At 52.0% G+C, this 16,905-nt stretch overlaps 1 protein-coding gene across 1 annotated transcript; it reads right to left on the reverse strand.

Annotated features, from left to right (window-relative positions):
• Positions 1-1,475: 1,475 nt before the first annotated feature.
• ETV2 (ETS variant transcription factor 2) lies at positions 1,476-8,442 on the reverse strand. Its single transcript, XM_044422238.1, has 7 exons — positions 8,367-8,442; positions 6,572-6,751; positions 6,246-6,326; positions 5,068-5,235; positions 3,900-4,091; positions 2,851-2,969; positions 1,476-2,117 (listed from the first exon to the last, which is right to left on the reverse strand). Exons 1-7 carry the CDS (start codon positions 8,440-8,442, stop codon positions 1,914-1,916), a joined length of 1,020 nt encoding a protein of 339 aa, XP_044278173.1. The 3' UTR covers positions 1,476-1,913.
• Positions 8,443-16,905: the final 8,463 nt, after the last annotated feature.

Here is a 16,905-nt window from a genome sequence, read left to right on the forward strand (position 1 = left end):
TGCATCCTTTCTGTGACCGGGTGTGTGCCAGATATGACGCTCCGTGTGCCAGCTGGGACCCATTGACAGTTCCTGGTTCATTCTGCTCACTGTGCTTAGCTAGTTGCCTGCCTTTCTGCAGGTAAAAAGAAAGAACGGAAGTAGCGCAGCCTTCCTTTTCTTCTTCCTCCAGGGATGGCACAGCTTGAGTGTAGAGAGAGAAGCAAACCACTGAGTGGTGGCGAAAAGGAGGTGGGAAATGACGGGGGGGGGGGGGTGCTGTGGCGGCCATCTTGGCCCAAAGGTCACCCAGTCCTGAAACCAGCACTGCCGCTCTGCCATTTGTATATTTAAGTGATGGTGCTGCAGCCAGAGCCCCAAAACCTAACTCACCCGTCTCTGGCCCATGATAAGCAGGTCCCATGGTCAGAATAGGTTCCCGCAAAAGCTGGCCGTCCCCCTTGAAGACTGTTGAACAGCGTGGTTGGATAAGGGAAGGTAAGATTAGATTGAGGAAAACGGATAGTTAGCTTATTTTTAATTTAATGCAACTAAAAGACTTGGGTTGAAAGTAGGCATTCAGAGAATGGAAGTCCTACCATCTTACTGTGAAATTGGAACTCTGCAGTCTGCATTTAGTACAGCCAGGAAAATGTCATTTGACATCTCCAAGCTAATTCACTGGAATTCTCCCTTGTGGCACAATCTGGGCCTTTGTTCTCTCTGCGCATGCACAGGATTGCACCCTTGCTCTACCGAATCCCTTTAGAGGTAGCCACCAGCTTCCTTAGACAAGGATTCGTTCGCATCACACGGATGTTGCCAAAAATTAGAGAAATGGGTTTTCACCTTCTAGCTTGAACATCCTGGTATCTTAGAGTCTGCAGCAAGTGACCACACACTCTTATATGGGTCTGTTTATAATTGCTGTTATTATAGCCTTTTTTCCTCTTGTGAGAAACCCAAAGCAGCTTTACATGGCTCCATTTTAACCTCAGAGCAGCAGCCCTGTGAGGTGGGTTGGGCTGAGAGTCTGCCTGCTGCAAAGGCACCAGGTGAGCTTCCCGGCTGTGGCGGGTCTAGAATCCAGAGCAGCTCCTCCCAGCCCCAGTCCAGCCCTGGACCCACAGCACCACACGGGGCCCATTAAGTCCAGTAAGCCCAAGCAGAGGTGGGTACAGGATTGCAGCCCAAGAAATCTGTCTGTTAGACCAACATTGCAATTTTAGGCATGCTCAGCTGAGGGTAGCCATGAAATCACGAGCCATAACCAGGCTTAAAACTGAACTAACGCCCCGGGGCGTTCTTTAAAAAATGCCACTTCCACTCCCAAGCTGCACAGCTCTCTTCTGAATATTCTGCTGGAACGTGCTGTGTCTCTATTAAGGGAAGACAGACCCCTGCCCCAGTCCCGAAAGCAATGCAAGGGAGCCAAGTTTAGGTTGGGCAAGAGGAGGGAAATGGAGGGAGGCCCACACTCCAGGTGTTAGCATACCTTTAATGGGTTAAAAAGTTGAGCAAGGGAGACAACGCATTTTCATGTGTCTGCACGTTCACACATCCATAAACCCCCCAAAATTACACTTGCCTAAAGAAAGGGTGTATTTAGCTATCCAGGCAGTCTGTTTCCGATGAAGTCCTGCCAGCGTGTGCAGCTGAAGTCTTCGCAGCCCCACTAACTGCTGCTTGGATGGGAAAAGACAACTCCCCATCTCTCTCTGCCGAATTCTGCCAGAGCTCCAGTGTGCGCGTGCCGGCGACCAGCCTGTCTCCTTGCAGCTCCTGTTAACCCTGGTCAGCAGCAGCTCCAGCTGGCGGGTGGGGGAACGGGGGCACCAACATCGCACAGACTTGTCCGCCTTGCTGTTAGACTAAGCTGAAGGAGCTGGAAAAGTCCGCAGAACAGCTGCCGTGCTTCTCCCGTAGACCCCCTTTTATGGTGTTGATATTCTCTGGCTTAGCAGCTTCTCAGCCAGTTCTCCCAGCAGGCTGTGGATGTCACAGACAAAGCGGTACACATAGCGCTGCCCACTGGTCTTGTGAATGATGTTCTTATGATAGTAATAGCGCAGCCCCCGGCTCAGTTTTTCGTAGGTCATGCGGGGCTTGTTCTTCCGCTTACCCCAGCGCCTTGCCACCTAATGGGAGTAATTGCTGTTATATTACATCGACACTCACTCTTTTTCCTCCTGGAAGGGGCCCAAGATGCTTCTCTCCAGTTGGTCCTCACCATGGCAATCCTGTGAGTGCCTGAGGTGGGATATGGGGTGTCCAAACAGGAGTCCATGCCTGGCCCAAAGTCACCCAGTGAGCTTCGTGGCTGAGCAGGGAGTTGAGAGCAGGAGGAAGAAAAGACGCATGTTTTGAAGCCTGTCTCTTGCACTCGCATGACGCACACAAGAGTTACAGAGACAGCAGTGAGGGCTAATACCAGCCCACCTGGCGTCTCCCCTTCCTCCGGCTTCTCTATTTTCCCTCCAGGCACCGGTAGTTTCATTTCCTGACTTTTGTGCCAGTATTTTCAAATTCTAAAAAGTTAAAACGACTCTTGTCCTTGCTAGTAGTAGGAGTTTGAAGCTTCACTCTACTGGTATCTGGGGTGCTCCCCTTCTTGTCCTGGGCCCAGGTATGAACAGAATGTGTCCCCCAAGAATGTCTCTGAAATGGAACTGGCCATTAGCCTGAAAAAGATTCTGCACCCAGTCCATAAGGACCAGAAACTAGATTTAATTAAGAAAAAAAGTCATTTTCATGTGTCTCTCCAAATCAAGGCCTTCTTTATTGGGGCATAAAAGCAGATTCACTTCTTTAATTTGTGATCAACTACAACCCTTTGGTGAACAAGCTAAGTGAAGAAAAACTGGGCCTCACCTCGTGGGGGTCACACAGTTTAAACTCCCAGTCATTCCCTGTCCAGCAGATGAACGCCTGGCACGAACCATCCTGGAGCAGTTCCAGCAGAAAACGCCACAGCTGGATGGGACCAGAACCTGTTCGGGAAAAGGTTTTGGGGGGGGGGGGTGGAGGTTAAGCAGGGCTTAAATACAGCTAAGGCTGGGGAGCTGTCTTGAATGCCCAGAATGCAGTCCTAGCATGTGGGGAAACAACTGTTTTTCTGGGCCACCATTTCTTTCACTGTCAAGAAATCAGTCAGTCCCAGCACATCAGAGATGGAGAGGGGGAAGGTTTTCTTCTCTGTTCCACCCCTGGCCATCTGCTTTTTGTTACCCATATGCTGTTTTGGGGGGAATCGTTGGAAGCAGTTTGGACAAGACTAAATAAAAACAACATGACAAAAATTGTGGCGAAAAGAATTGCAAAAATAACACAAATGGTTGTTTCAACTCCTAATAAAGGCAGCAGATTTAAATCTGCTTGTAAGGTTTCACTGATCGCCTACACAAAGCCTGTTGCAGGAATAACACAGATAACAACTTCAAAACCAAACCAAGGCAGCAGATTTAAATCTGCTTGTGAGGTTTGACTGATCGCCTACACAAAGCCTGTTGCGACAAGATGGTCTTTACAAGATACCTGAAAACCAGAAGAGGTTGGAAGATTTCCAAAGGCACAACCTTGAAATTGCCACCAAAATGGTTTCTCCCTTCTCTTTTTGGATGTCCAGCAACAACTGGCTGGAGAGACGAGCTTCCAAACTAGATCTTAATTGTTGGGGAGGGGGGTGCATTACATTGGAAGCAGGTTGTCTGTAAGCTAGGTTATCCAAACCCAAGTTTCTCTGGGCTACAGCTCCTAGAATTCCTGATCATCATTCATGTGGGTTGGATCTGAGAGGAGCTGAAGTCCAAGGCCTCTAGAGAGCATTATGTTGGTGAAGGCTGGTTTAGGGCTTTGAAATCCAGCCCTTCAGATGTTTCTGTGTGTGCCCCATCCAGTCCGCCTTCTTTGCCCAGTATTACCTGTCCGATCTGTATGAGAAGTGTTGGCGACATGGGTGTCAATCCAGCCTCTTAATGCCCTTTTTCTCTGGATCCTGAGTGGTGACTCACATTGACACAAATCGCCATCTGAGATACTAGGCTGGCTGAGAGCGGCTGGGCCAGGCACAGTTTTCCAGTTATAGAATTCCTTGGCCCTCAGAAAGGCTTGTCCTGGAGGGAATAACATAAGCATGAACTGAACAGCAGGTGGGCAATGCCAGAGAGAAGTCATAGAATCTTCAGGGAGACTGGGAAGAGATTGGGGCATCAGCGCCCCTGTACCCCATGCCCACCGCCCTCCTTCCTTGATTTGGTAGCAGCAGATTTTGGGGAAGGGGCTGCAGAGCTTGATTTACATGAAGAAGGCCCAGGTTCTATTTCTGGCTTGTCCAGATTAAGCTAGAAGGAATCCTGCCTGGAGCCTTGGAGAGACACCTTGATTTGAAGCAACACTGCAGGTGAATAGATCTCACTATGAATTAAAGAGCAGCTGGTCCAGGCATTTGTGCTATCAACCAAGATCACCTTCTCCCATCAAGCTACTTGGTCCTTAACATCTTCTTTCTGAAGAGGCTGTTCTTTCAAGACCTCCATCATCAGAGAGACGTTTGGTGGTATCCTAAACAGGCCCTTGTGTTGGCCATTCCCAACTGTGGCGCTTTCCCCTAAGAGAGGCAAGGTTCACCCCCCCCCCCCCGCTGCCCTTCCTATGGCAGGAAAAGACTGCTTTATTTAAGAAGGCCTTCAGCTTGTGAGCATGTGCCCTGGGTGCTGTTTTGTCATATAATTGTTATGCTTTTGTGCTATTTTCATGCATTTTATTGTTTTAAAACATTTCACATTGCTGTGTAAACTTCCTCAGGTGTCATTTATGGGTGGAAAGGTGGGATGTAAATTGAAAGTTAAACAAGTTTATTGGCACATGGATTTCCTCTTGATTCTGGACCCCACCGTGTGCACACACACACACGCAGAGAGAAGTATTATTTTGAGCAATTGAATCTAAGAGGAAAATGCGTTTTTCACCTGCTGCTCTTGTGGGGACAGAATTTGCCCTGCCGATCTCATCCACCTTCCACGTGTCCCCAGGACTGCATGCTGAGCAGGATGGGCCAGTGGCTGGACCCGCTCTAAGGACGCTCCTCACCTGCCTCTTGCTCGTCCTGCTGACCTCCAGGCAGCGGCTGGGATGGAGCTTGCTGTTCTTCCGAGGAGAGGTACGCAGGAGACGGTGCGGGCTCCAGGTGGGCCCCGTGGCAGCAGTCCTCGGGGCTTGTCAGGACACCGTCCGGATGGAGTGCAGGAGGCCTAGAGGCTGGAAGGTGAAAGGGTTGCCGGGAAGGTTACCTGAAGGAGCGCCTGTGTCCATATGTGCCCTCCCACCCCCTGAGATCGGCGGCAGAGGCCCTTCTCCAGGAACCCTTCGTGAAGGACATTAGGAGGGTGAGTACCCGGAGGAGGGCTTTCTCTGCAGTGGCGCCCAACCTATGGAATGCGCTCCCCAGAGAGGTCCGCCTGGCGCCGTCATTATTTGTTTTTCGGCGCCAGGCCAAGACCTTTTTATTTAAATATTATTTTAACTGTTGATTTTATTTATTGATTTTAGATCTGCTGCCAGGATGTCTCCAGTTTTTATGTATTTTGTATAGAAATATATTTATTTATGTATTGGAAGCTGCCCCAAGGCTTAAGCGAATGGGGCAACATACCAAGTTGTCCAAATGAATGAATGAATGAATGAAACTGCTGCTCTCCTGTATATCACATTTTACTGACACTAAAGCCCCCTTTTTACCCAGAACCATTGGACAGAATGATGGTGTGGAAGCGAGGCTCACAGGGACCTGCCACCAGCAATGGAGGACTCGCAGGGGCATGGGTGTCCTCTGCCAGCCCTGGGCTTCCTTGTCCCTTGGCAGCAGTCCTCGTAGCTGGAGGATGTCTTTTTCCAGCAACCACATGCGGTTCTCTGTTATAACACAAAGCATTTCATGGGCACTTGGCCTTGAATGAGACCCCATGAACTTCATGAAGGCGCTGCCCCTGGTGTAGGTGACAAGTGCCTTGCTGATGCTCTCCTTGGGGGGTGTGACACTTCAAAATGTCACACTCCGCCAGTGTGTGACTTCGTTGGTTCTCTTGCACGTGCCACAAGTTGGGAAGTGCCTCCCTGTTGAGATCTGCCAGGTGCCCTCTTTGGTCTGCATCTTCTGAAGAGGCTAACCTCCAACATGGCCCTGAGTTGCAACACACCTGCTCAAGTGAGGCACAAGCTTCTTAAATCTAACCGCATTCCGTTACTTCCAGACATTGGCCAAAACTCACCTCTGTTATACATTCCCCTGTAATCCAAGCAGGAAGAGTCTTGTGTCAACTCCACTGTGGTGCTTGTGTACTCAGGGAAACCTGGAAAAGAAGTGAGGAATGCCATTCAAGGATTGTTCACTTGGTGCCACCTTCCCCAGGCTGGTGCCCTCCAGATGTTTTGGATCTCAATCCTGAACAGCAATGGCCAAAAGACAGAAATACCAGGAGCTCTAGTCCAAAACATCTGGAGAGTACCAGGTTGGAGACGGCTGACCTCATGGCAGTGACAGGGTTGGCCAGCGCTGGTGCACATTGGGATCCTGCTGCAAAACAGCCGGTATTACCTTTCAAGCCAGCTGTGTAGTAGAATGGCGTTTCTTTGTCAAACCCTTCAAGTTCGGCTAGGAAACTCCTGCCAGTCCAGCTTGGCAGCTGCTGGTCCATCTCATTTTCTGGCAGAAACCAGGAATCTACAGTGCTGAAATCATCTTCTTGAAAAATCTTCCGGTAATCTTCCATAAAATCTTTAGAAGGAAAGAAGGGTGGAAGTTGTAAAGGCATCAAGATCTGCTTTCCAGTTAAAAACAGTGTTTGCTTTCAGTGCCACAACAGCAACCCAGGCCATGTGAGATTGCACAGGGAACGACAGACCTTGGAGCAAGAATTAAAAGCAGCTTGCCAGAGAGCGCTGGGCCTGGTGGATGCCCTTGGCCCACCGTTGTCCCTGATGAATGGCAGCGTCCGTCCCCTCTCGATCAGCCTTCCCCAACCCGGTGGCCTTCAGAGGCATTTGGACCAGACCTCCCTCCATTCCCATCCAGCAGGGCCAATGACTGGGAATGCTGGGTGTTGCAGTCCAAACGTGCCTGGAAGGCGTGACGTTGGAGAAGACTGCTCTATATCATTTGGGGGAAATACCTGGGCACTAGGAAGAAAGAAGACAAGGCAACTGCCTTGGTTCAACTCAGACGATGGGTTGTGTTGGACCACAACTCCCAGCCAGCACGGAGGGAGTTGTAGTCCAGCACACCTGCATGACCCTCGACACCAACAGGTGGCAGCTGTCTTGTTTTCAGCTGGAGGCTTTCCCAGCATCTGCTTCGAACGGGACAGGGAGATCCTCTGCACGCACAGGTTGCACTCGCAGTCAACAGCAAGGTAGGCACCCAGCCCAGGCCCACTGGCAAAGCCCCTCCTCTGCAACATCTCCCTGTGGCCCAGGCGAAGGCGTAGGAGATGCCCTGCCCACCTGGGCTCCTGCTCTCTGCCTGCCAAGCAAGCGAGGCCGAGCAAAAGGACGAGGAGCGTGCTCTTGGCAGCGAGAAAAGACCCTCAAGGAGGGCGGGCCCTGAGGAGCGCCTTGCCCAGGGGCCCACAAAACCTGGAGCCAGCACCTCTGGACTCGATCCCAGAGCTATGGCGGCTCCAAGGAACCTGCTCTCCTTCCCAGCCATGCTCAGGGACCAACAAAGCCTCTGCGGAGCAAGCGACAACCCCAATGGGTCGCCCTGGCCAGGCACGCTGGGCAGGCACAAGACTCCACGGGTCACAGGAACTGAAATTTCTTTCCAACGACTCACGGGGCTCTCACAACTGATTGTCTCACTGGCTGTGGTTCGATGTATGTTGACCTGAATGCTTGCAGCAGGGAACATCCAGCCTGCGCAATACTGGAAGTTCACTTCCAACCATATGGCTAAGGAATGGCTTCAACTTTACCAAAAGTGTCTTTCACATTTGCTTTCCACACGCCCCCCCATCTGTGGGGCTGTTATTATTTATTTAGGTCACAGCCTTATGCTGTACTGGCTGGGGCAAGCAAGGAGTGGTAAAATCTTTTTTGGCCCAAGCATGCTCAGGATGCTGTCCTTACAGTGTTTGAATGTGGTACTAAAGACAATTGAAAGGTGCCACTATCAGTTCAACTAAAACAGGACAGAAAGCAAAACTTTCTTAGCCAATGTAAACCTTGCATTTGAATTCCAGGTGTGGGAGACAAAAAATAGTTCAGGGATTGCTCAAAAATAGCTAAAACCTTGGAGGTTGCTCTTCCAAATATCTAAAATGTTAAAGACCGTCTTCTAACAGAGTAAGGGTGAGTGTTCCACCCACACCCTGCTGCTGGTAAAGAATACTCACCTGATACTTCGGTCTCTGCCCCAGTTGGTACCATCTGCAGGGGGGGCTCCATCCAACACTGGTGCCGAGGATCCATAATTGCAATCTAATGGTGATGATTAGAGGCTTTATTTACCGGTTACATGGCTATGCTTGCCTTTCTTCCAAGGATTGTTATCTAATCCTCCTCGCTCCATTTTATCCTCACTACAACCCTGCAAAGTAGGCGAAGCTAAGACCGGTGGCTGGCTCAAAGTCACCTGGTGCGTTCATGGGCGAGTAGGGACCAGAAAACAGGGCTTCCCCGTCCCAGTCCAGCACACCAGTGGCTGCACCACACTGGCTCTCACGCTGAACTCTCTCCCAGCCGCAAGCAAGGCAAGGCAAGGCAGCAGGGCTGGTGCTGAACGTGGCAGATGGGCTTTGCCAAGGCACCAAGAACAGCAAAGGTCCACCACGCCGGACGGCACGGCTTTACTCCGTCTGTACAAATTATCCAAGAAGCTTAACGACCGAGTGAACCTTTGCCTGGTCTTGTAGTTGAACAACTGCACAACCCGGACATTTAGGAGCAGAGGTGGAATGTTTTCCCCACTCGCGCACCACAGATGTGTCCTGAAATGCAGCATTTTCACTCTTGATCTGTCTCACAGGAGTGAATGGGAGTCATTGCCTTACATAGTGAGAGGATATGTATCTGTCCATGAGCACCATAGCATAACAGCACAGCATGGAAACCCAGATGCCTGAAATTTGACATGCAAAGTAAGGGGCCCCTAGCAAGGTGCACCCTAGAGTTATTTGGCTTTTAAGATGTGCCAATTCAGTTCTTCCCAGGGGTGGTGGTTTGCAATGCTACGGCCTGTCCCTAGGTGGCAAACTTTCCCAACCAGAAAGGGGAAATTAGCCGTTCTTTGCCTGTTAGTGAAATGGACAATCAAGTTAAAGGTTTTTGTGGGTATTGCTTTAACGCAAGCAGGGGAGGCCCAGAGGGCCCCAGGTCTGGCAGCAGTATATGCTGGCTTGAAGGCCTTGCTTGTATTAAACTAAGCATAATTCCAACCCACGTGATACCTGGTCCATTCACTAGTGTGGGATAATGCAAAGCTACCTGCTCAATTACTTTTCTAGCGTGAACAAGGCAGAGGAATGATTCGTGGCTGGAAGCTGTACGGTGATGCTTGAGCTAAATGCTTGTGCACGCTTTGCTCCATCTAAGATAGCTTGCTGCGCGAGGTGGGGTTAGGGTGGCCGCTTGGGGATTGCTAAACAAAGAGAATATGCATCAGCTCATGCATATTTTGCTTATGCCTGTGCTAATTCTATATTGCTACGGAAAGTTGAAGGCAGAAGAAGGATGAGGTGGACTGACTCCATGAAGGGAGCCACAGCCTTGAACTCTGAAGAGCCAAGCGGAGTGATGTAGGCAAGACATTTGGGGGGGGGGTGCGGGGGGTTATTCACCAGAGCTAGGAGACAACTGGATGACACATATGTGTTTGTGTGTGTTGTTGTTGTTGCTATGTGCCATCAAGTTGTCTTCAGCCTATGGTGACCCATATATACCTACGCTTACATTTATAGCTCATCTTTCTTCCTTTTGCAAGGAACTCAATGCATCTTCCATACTCCCTTTCCTCTCCATTTAGTCCTCACAACAATCCTGTGAGGTAGGTCAAGGGGAGAGTCAGCGGTTGGCCTAAAGTTATCCAGTGAGCATCAAGGCTGAGTGAGGACTCAAATCTGGATCTCCTGACTTCCAGTCTAGTAGTCTAGAGGCTCTGAAACACGCAGAAGACAATCTAGACATTCCTGGAATGTACTATATTTGCATTTATTAGAATGTAAATAGAAGTGCCCAGGCTGGCTGGCTTGGGTGGGAGCTGGAGTCCAAAAACAGATGGGGTGCTCCTGGTTTGGGAAGACTGGTTTAAAGGGGAGCAGGAATGAAGAAACTGTGGCTCTCCAGCTGTTGCTGGAATACAGCCCCCAGAATCCCAGATTATTGGTTATGCTGGCTAAGCTGATGGGAGTTGGAGTCCCTCCAGTGTCCTTTGGAAAGCCACCCAGTTCCACCTCTGTTGCAGAGTCAGACCACTGGTCTAGCTAGCCCACTGAGAGGGCAGCCTTGCACGTGCTTACTCAGGAGTCAGTCGTCCTCAGTCCGCGGGACTTGCTCCCAGGTCAACGGGCAACTGCATCCCGAGGGCAGCGAGTCTCCAGAACAAGGGATGTAGTGGAATTCACACACACACCCCTCCCTCCGCCACTCCTGCGGTCATTCCATTCCAGACTCCTGTGTTCTTGCACTTGCTTAGCAGGGGCTTGGGCTGGAGGATCCCTAAGGAAAACCTTCAAGGCCCGGGCAGCTATAAAGGTGCACGGTTCTTTCTCAGCCTTCTTCACCCTTGTGCCCTCCAGGTAGGGGGAACAACAGCTCTCGGGCGCAAGGCTGTCCCATGAGCACCGGCATAGCCAAGGTGGAAAGGCATGCCACCCTCTGTATGGTCTTGGACAGACTCCAGCCCGCCCGCTCTGGCCAGCATGACCCATGGCTGGGGACTCGGAGCACAAATATGCATCCCCTCTTGTCGGTGGTGCCGTCTCCTCTTTTTTGGCAGCCCCTAAGCAGCCGCCCCAGCTGTGCCTCCGGCAGCAAAAGGTTTTGGATGGGCCAGACAGTCCAGATGAGCTTTTAGCTTCAAAAGCAACCAAGTGGTTGGTTGGCTGGCTGGCTGGCTGGCTCGTTCGTTCACTCATTCATTCATTCATCTGAGTGCTGCCCACTGGCATCACCCTCCGCCCCCCGCGCGCAAATGCGAGCGATCTCCCTGGTGAGAGTCATCCCCACATACTGGCCGAGGAGTGACAGAGGCTTCGTCGAGCAGGGGAACAGCGCGCTGCTTCAGGAAGGCAGCTCGGTCTCCCGCTGGGTTCCATGGCCTGAGCCGTGCCCTCGGCCTGTGTGCGTCCGTCCGCGGGCACACGCAATCCCTTCTCCTGCCCCTCGGGGCATGTTGGCTTTCCTTACCTCTTCGCAATGCTGCATCCAGAGACGGCCGGCCCGACGACGCCTCTCTGGGGCAGCTGAACCGGGAGCTCCTGCTGCAGCGTCCCGTCTTGGACGGCCTGGAATTGGGGTGGGAAGAGGAACGCCTCCGTATTCCCTCGCTGGTGGGGTTCTGCCCCTTCCCCTGGTGGATGCGCCGCTGGACGCGCTCTCCGCTGCGGCCGCCCCTCGCCCTGTATTCATAGCCCCCCATTCTTCTGCACTCCCATTGGCTGGATGAGTGGGTTTCGTGACTTTTTCTAAGTTTTCGGGAGGGGGAGTTCCCACGTCCTCACAGCGGCCTCGCCTCTGTGTGTGCGCGCATCACGACTCTGCATCTCAACGTGGAGGCCAGGTGGCTTGATTTCGGGGCTGGAGGGAGGGTCGTGAGAGGAAGTCAGACCGGACTGTTTATCTCCAGGGAACACGATGAAGCCAGCAAAATCTTCCGACACGCAGTTTTGCCCTTCTAACCTTAATAAATCTTGAAAGGAGACACCACTGCTTCCTCTGAGGCCCCTCCCTGGTGGAACAGCCAGCAAAACAGGGACATATCCCCCACCCACAGTGTTCTGCTCCTAAGCCTTCTCCTTCGGAGGGCTAGGGCTGTTTCAGTGCCCAGGGAACAAAATCCAGATACCTCTGGATGCGGCCTTGTTAATTGGATCACACGCTCCAAGAGGGGTCCCGTCCCTTTAGCCTCCAGAGCAAAGGGAAGATTTCAAGACCCATTTTCTCCCCTGGGAGCTGTAGAAGAGAAACCATATCTGATAGAAGTTTCCCTTGCAAGCAGATCTTCAAAGGAGAGAAATTTAAACTGGCAACACTCCCTGTTGTACCCATGCAAGATTTTGAATTCACTTGGAGTCCCTCTCTGGATCTTGACCATGTTATCTTATTTTAGCATTTTCATATGTACTGCATTTTCCAGCAAAAGTGATGCACAAAGGATGTCAATGCATAAAAATGTCATTTAGGTCACTAGGTGCATGTTTAAACCAAAACAAAAAGTGCTACAACTGCTGAAATTGAAGTCTAAACAAGGATATAATTGTGCATTTAACTGATTCATTTTAAAATGTGTAAATATCCCACTTTTTGTGCTCAGGCCTTGGAACACTTCATGCTTCCAACTTCCGACTGAGCAGGAAGAAGTTCCATACAGGCAACACAATCTGCTTTTGGTTTCTTCTGAAGGAGAGCGAGTGCTGGAGAATTCCTTGCTTTTTTAATGTTTGGATTACTTATAAACAACCAAGCAGAGCAAACATGGAAGCCAGCAGTGTAAGCACTCCTGGCTCGCAGGCTGGACACCCAAGAAGAGCCCCCAGAAGGAGGGCATGCATGGCACGAAAGGAAGGCAGCACTGTGTTTTGAGTGTCCATGTGTTCATGGAAGACAGGTGGATGGGTGTTTAGAAACAATTATGAGCTAAGCAGCAATATAGTCCATCACACAGCAGTGCGTGTGTGTGTGTGTGTGTGTTTTCCAATTTATATCCTGCCTTTTTCCTACAAAGGGCTCAAGGCAGCTTACATCATTCTCCTCCTCCATCTTATCCCCACGACAACCACCCTGTGAGGTAGGTTGGGCTGAGAGTCTGTGACTGGCCCAAAGTCACCCAGCTGGCTCCATGGCTGAGCGGGGACTAGAACCCAGATCGTCTGAGTCCCAGTCCCATGCTCTTAACCACTACACCACACTGGCTCTCCAGTGTTTGTGCCGTCCATTCTCCTGGTGCTAACTGGGAGTGGTTCTTTCCCTCTAAACTGGAATTGGCCAGGGCCGCTCTCTAAAAGGGGGACACATGGCCACCCCTTGAATCCGAACTCCAGAAAGAGACATCCATAAATCAGTTCCCTCTCTGCTCCTCTTTCGCTCTGTCCCCAAACCACTCTCCCCATCACCCCCGTACTTGCACTCCTGCCAGCTTTTGGTGGGGCACAGCCAGGTGGGCTTTCAGGGACCGCACTCCAGGGGTGGGCAAGGCTTGACCCAAGCAGGGTGGGGCTAAGGTCGAAGGGGTGGGGCCAGGAATACCCATATATTTTATCTTGCTCCTCCTGCAGCCAATAACTAAGCCTTAGGAGAGACAACTGGGTTGTTTCAAATGAAAGGGTACAAAAGGAAGAAAAGGAGTAAAGGCACCAAATGGTCTGCGGCTGCAGGAAAGGAGGGTCGGGCCAAGGGGAGAAGGCAGTACCAGCCAGGACTCTACCTCCGAGGTTCTGCACCGTGTCCTCGTAAAGCTGCATGGTGTCCCATCTTGGATTCAAAATCCTTTTCTGCAAAAGTATCTGAGCCTTTTCCAGAAGTTCACTGGGGAGGAGAGGGAAAGAAGCAGTGGTTAGAGGGAAAGGAAGAAAAATGGCCACCCTACCCCCACTGCCATGGGCTCCCCAACCTAGTTCCTGCCCCCAGGACAGGAAAAACACCCCTCCCTTTCTTTGGGTGTAGAGTTAGGGCTCTCTAGCCCATGGGCCTCTCCTGGCCCGTGAAGTTTCCTCCTCCAGCTGATGAAGGATTGTGCGCCCCTCCAAGCCCCCTCTTCCAGCCCCCCACCTTCTTCAGGCTAGCATATGGGGGGGATCCCTGCTGGGGAATGTCAGGGGGAAGCAAAGTTGGCCCCTTGCAGGCTTCACTGCACCCCCACATGCACCACCCACAGAAAGCCCCAGGTCGTGCCACCAGTGTGGTCATCCTGTCTGCTGGGGGCGGGGGGGATTTGGTCCTCAAGCAGTTCCCCTCCCATGCTTTGCTGGGGTGGAGGGTGGTGCAGAGCACCGCTTCCACACTCTGGAGTCTCACACTGCATGAGAGTTCCCCAGCAACCACCTCCCTGTAAGCAGCTCCTGAGCTACCATCCTCCAAGCACTGGTTTCCCTCTAAGGAGTAGCCAAGAGTGTGTGAAGACCTGGGGCTCAGGCGCTTGGTTGCCCCGTGCCCCTGAGCAGTTCGGCTGCCGGCACTGGCACCAGCCGTGTCTTTCCGTGCGCACAAAGCGATCGTCCCATGTCCGGCCCATCTCTCCAGTCTGCCCTTTTCTACCAAAGATGGAGAACTGTGACGGCCAGCTCCATTTCACAACCCAGAGATAGACGAATCCTCCTGTACTTAAACACCCCCAAACCACAAACCCACAGATTGGGCAATGGCCTCAGATTGGGTAAGGGAGAAGAGGACAATTTCCCACCCACTTACCAGTAGCCCATTCCCAAATCCCCGGCTCAGATTCAGCCTTGCAAGCCATGCTTCTTGGTCGGGGGTGTAGGACTTCAGGTTGGGCTCCCAGTGCAGTCCTCCAGGGGTCCCAATTCAGCCTTCTAGGGTTCCAGAGGGGGCTAGATCGCTTCCTCCCCTAACCCCCAATCACAAATCTTTCAGTGGTTTCCTGGTGTGTGTGTGTGTGTGTGTGTGTGTGTGTGTTGCAGTTTTCTGAAAGGTTGAATGCTGCAGTTACTGGTGGTAAAAGCTTTAAGCTAAGCATGTGAGTATTTCTGGTAATTTGGCCCTACGCCCTTTGGCATTTGGAGTCGTGCTGCATGAGAATATGGGCCCCCAAAAGCTTCTCACAAGTGGAACTTGGCCGGTGGGCTGAGAGTGATTGTGCAGCCTGGCTGAGATCGAGGACATGGAACTTGTGACCTGCCAGATGTTGTTGGACTCCAACTTCCATCACCCCCAGTCAGCAGAGGCAAAGGCCAGTGTGATGGGAGTTGTAGAACAACTGAAAATACCCCAGTTCTGTCCTAAATAGCATCCCTTTGGAACTCAGCCTCCAGTCCTTTAGTCTGCCCTTCCCACAGCAGCCTTCCCCAGGCTGGCAGCCTCTGGACATGTTAGACTACAACCCCCATCATCCCCCAGCCAGCAGGGTCAATGATCCTGCTGGCTGGGCTTTACAGGAGGTGCAAACCAGCATCCCCAGAGGAAACCAGGGTGGGGAAGGCCTACCTTATCTTTCTGTGAATCTCACCAAAGCTGTAGCACCCCAGTTAATTGGGGAAGGGGTGTGTGTGGAAGGGGGGCTTATAACCCCTCCCCAGCCACATTCTTAGCCCCTTCCCCTTTTTAGGGCATCTCAGGGGAGTGGAGGGTGCCTCAGCCTGAAATTGCAGTGTGAGATTGTGCAACGGCCCCAGCATTACGGCAAGGAGTGCACAACAGAGACCGGAAACCACAGGGCCCCACGCCTCCCCGCAAAACACAAACCAGGTGCAACAGAACTCAAAGGAAAGAGAGTAAGAAAGAAAAAGGACTCTTAATGAGGAGGCCACTCGGTTCTCTGACCAAGCTCAAGAGCGCTGAGCAATCCCCTCTTGCTCGTTAAGGCTGCAGGCCCCGGGAAACGGGACCTCCCTCATTTCGTGCCCATCCTGTTACAGTAAGAGGCTGCGGATGAGTGCCCGGCTGCAACCGTGGACGGATGAGGGCGAGCAAAGCAACGTTCAAGGCAGACAAGACTGAGATGCTCTGGGTGGTAATTCCTCAAACCACACGGAGGAGCCCAACCTGTTCTGGAGGGGTTGCACCCCCTCTGAAAGCGCAGCTCTGTACCTTGGGGGTTCTCCTCCGTCTGTCCTTGTTGCTTGAGGTTCAGGCAGGCTTGGCGGCATGGAATGCCTTCTTCCAGCTTTGACTGGTGGCCCCAGCTGGATAGTGCCACCTGGTCATCTCTAAATCGCACCCCCAGAACTCTGTGCATGGGGCTGCCCTTGGAGACTGTTCCAAAGCTGCAGCTTGCGCCAAACGCAGCAGACGGACCAATAACCTGGGCCGTTCTGACAGTTCGGAGCCCCTGTACAGCCAAGGCCAATCCAAGGCGCCTGGTTTTAACCTATAAAGCCGCACACACCCTGGAACTGCACCACTGCCTCTCCGGACTACAATTCACCCGGATGTTATGATCAGCATCCAAGGCTTTCCACCAAGGGAGGGTCAGGGAGCAGAAATGAGCAGAAAGGAGGTGGCACACTCCCAACTGAGGCGTGCTTCGGCCACCTTTAGCACCGGGTGGGGACTGCCCACGCCAGGCATTTCAACAGGTCTACTCTGCATCCCAATTTGCCTCCATTGTCGCATTCTTGTTCATTGTCCTATTTCAAAATACTCCAGCCCTGGCCTTGAATTGCAGTCCTGTTTAAAGAACTGTACAACCTTCCCAGAAATAAAAAGGATCATTATTTGACCATGAAGAGCAATGGGGGACCTCGTGTGCTGAAGCGTGGGGTTCATTCCCATTCTGTTCCTTTTGCAGCCAGGCGAGTGTACTGCAGTGCAGCCACATGCACCCATGGCCAACGAAATGCCCACGAAGCCTCTCCATTCAGCCAGAGGTTAAGATGAGAGGGGCCGAGCAGGAGGACGGGGGGAGTTGAGCTTCTCCAGCCCTCCCCTCCCTGGGTCCAATCTCCAGGGTGGGCTGGGCCGAGCACGAGCTAGCACCCTGGCCCAGGGCCCCTGTCAAGAGCCAGTCAGAGCTATGGGCAGGCTATCTGGGGGCTGCTTCCC

Source organism: Varanus komodoensis, unplaced genomic scaffold (genome assembly GCF_004798865.1).
Source record: "Varanus komodoensis strain SLA01 unplaced genomic scaffold, ASM479886v1 scaffold122, whole genome shotgun sequence".
Classification (NCBI taxonomy): Eukaryota; Metazoa; Chordata; class Lepidosauria; order Squamata; family Varanidae; genus Varanus; species Varanus komodoensis.

Bases quoted from the DNA above. Each gene is read 5' to 3' on its own strand.
- ETV2 (XM_044422238.1), bottom strand. From the start codon at position 8,442: ATGGATCCTCGGCACCAGTGTTGGATGGAGCCCCCCCTGCAGATGGTA. The intron at 5,236-6,245 runs GTGAGTTTTGGC...TTCACCTTCCAG, and splicing joins CAGGGGAATGTATAACAGAG to CCTCTAGGCCTCCTGCACTC. The intron at 4,092-5,067 runs GTGAGGAGCGTC...TATTCCCTCCAG, and splicing joins GCAGGACGAGCAAGAGGCAG to GACAAGCCTTTCTGAGGGCC.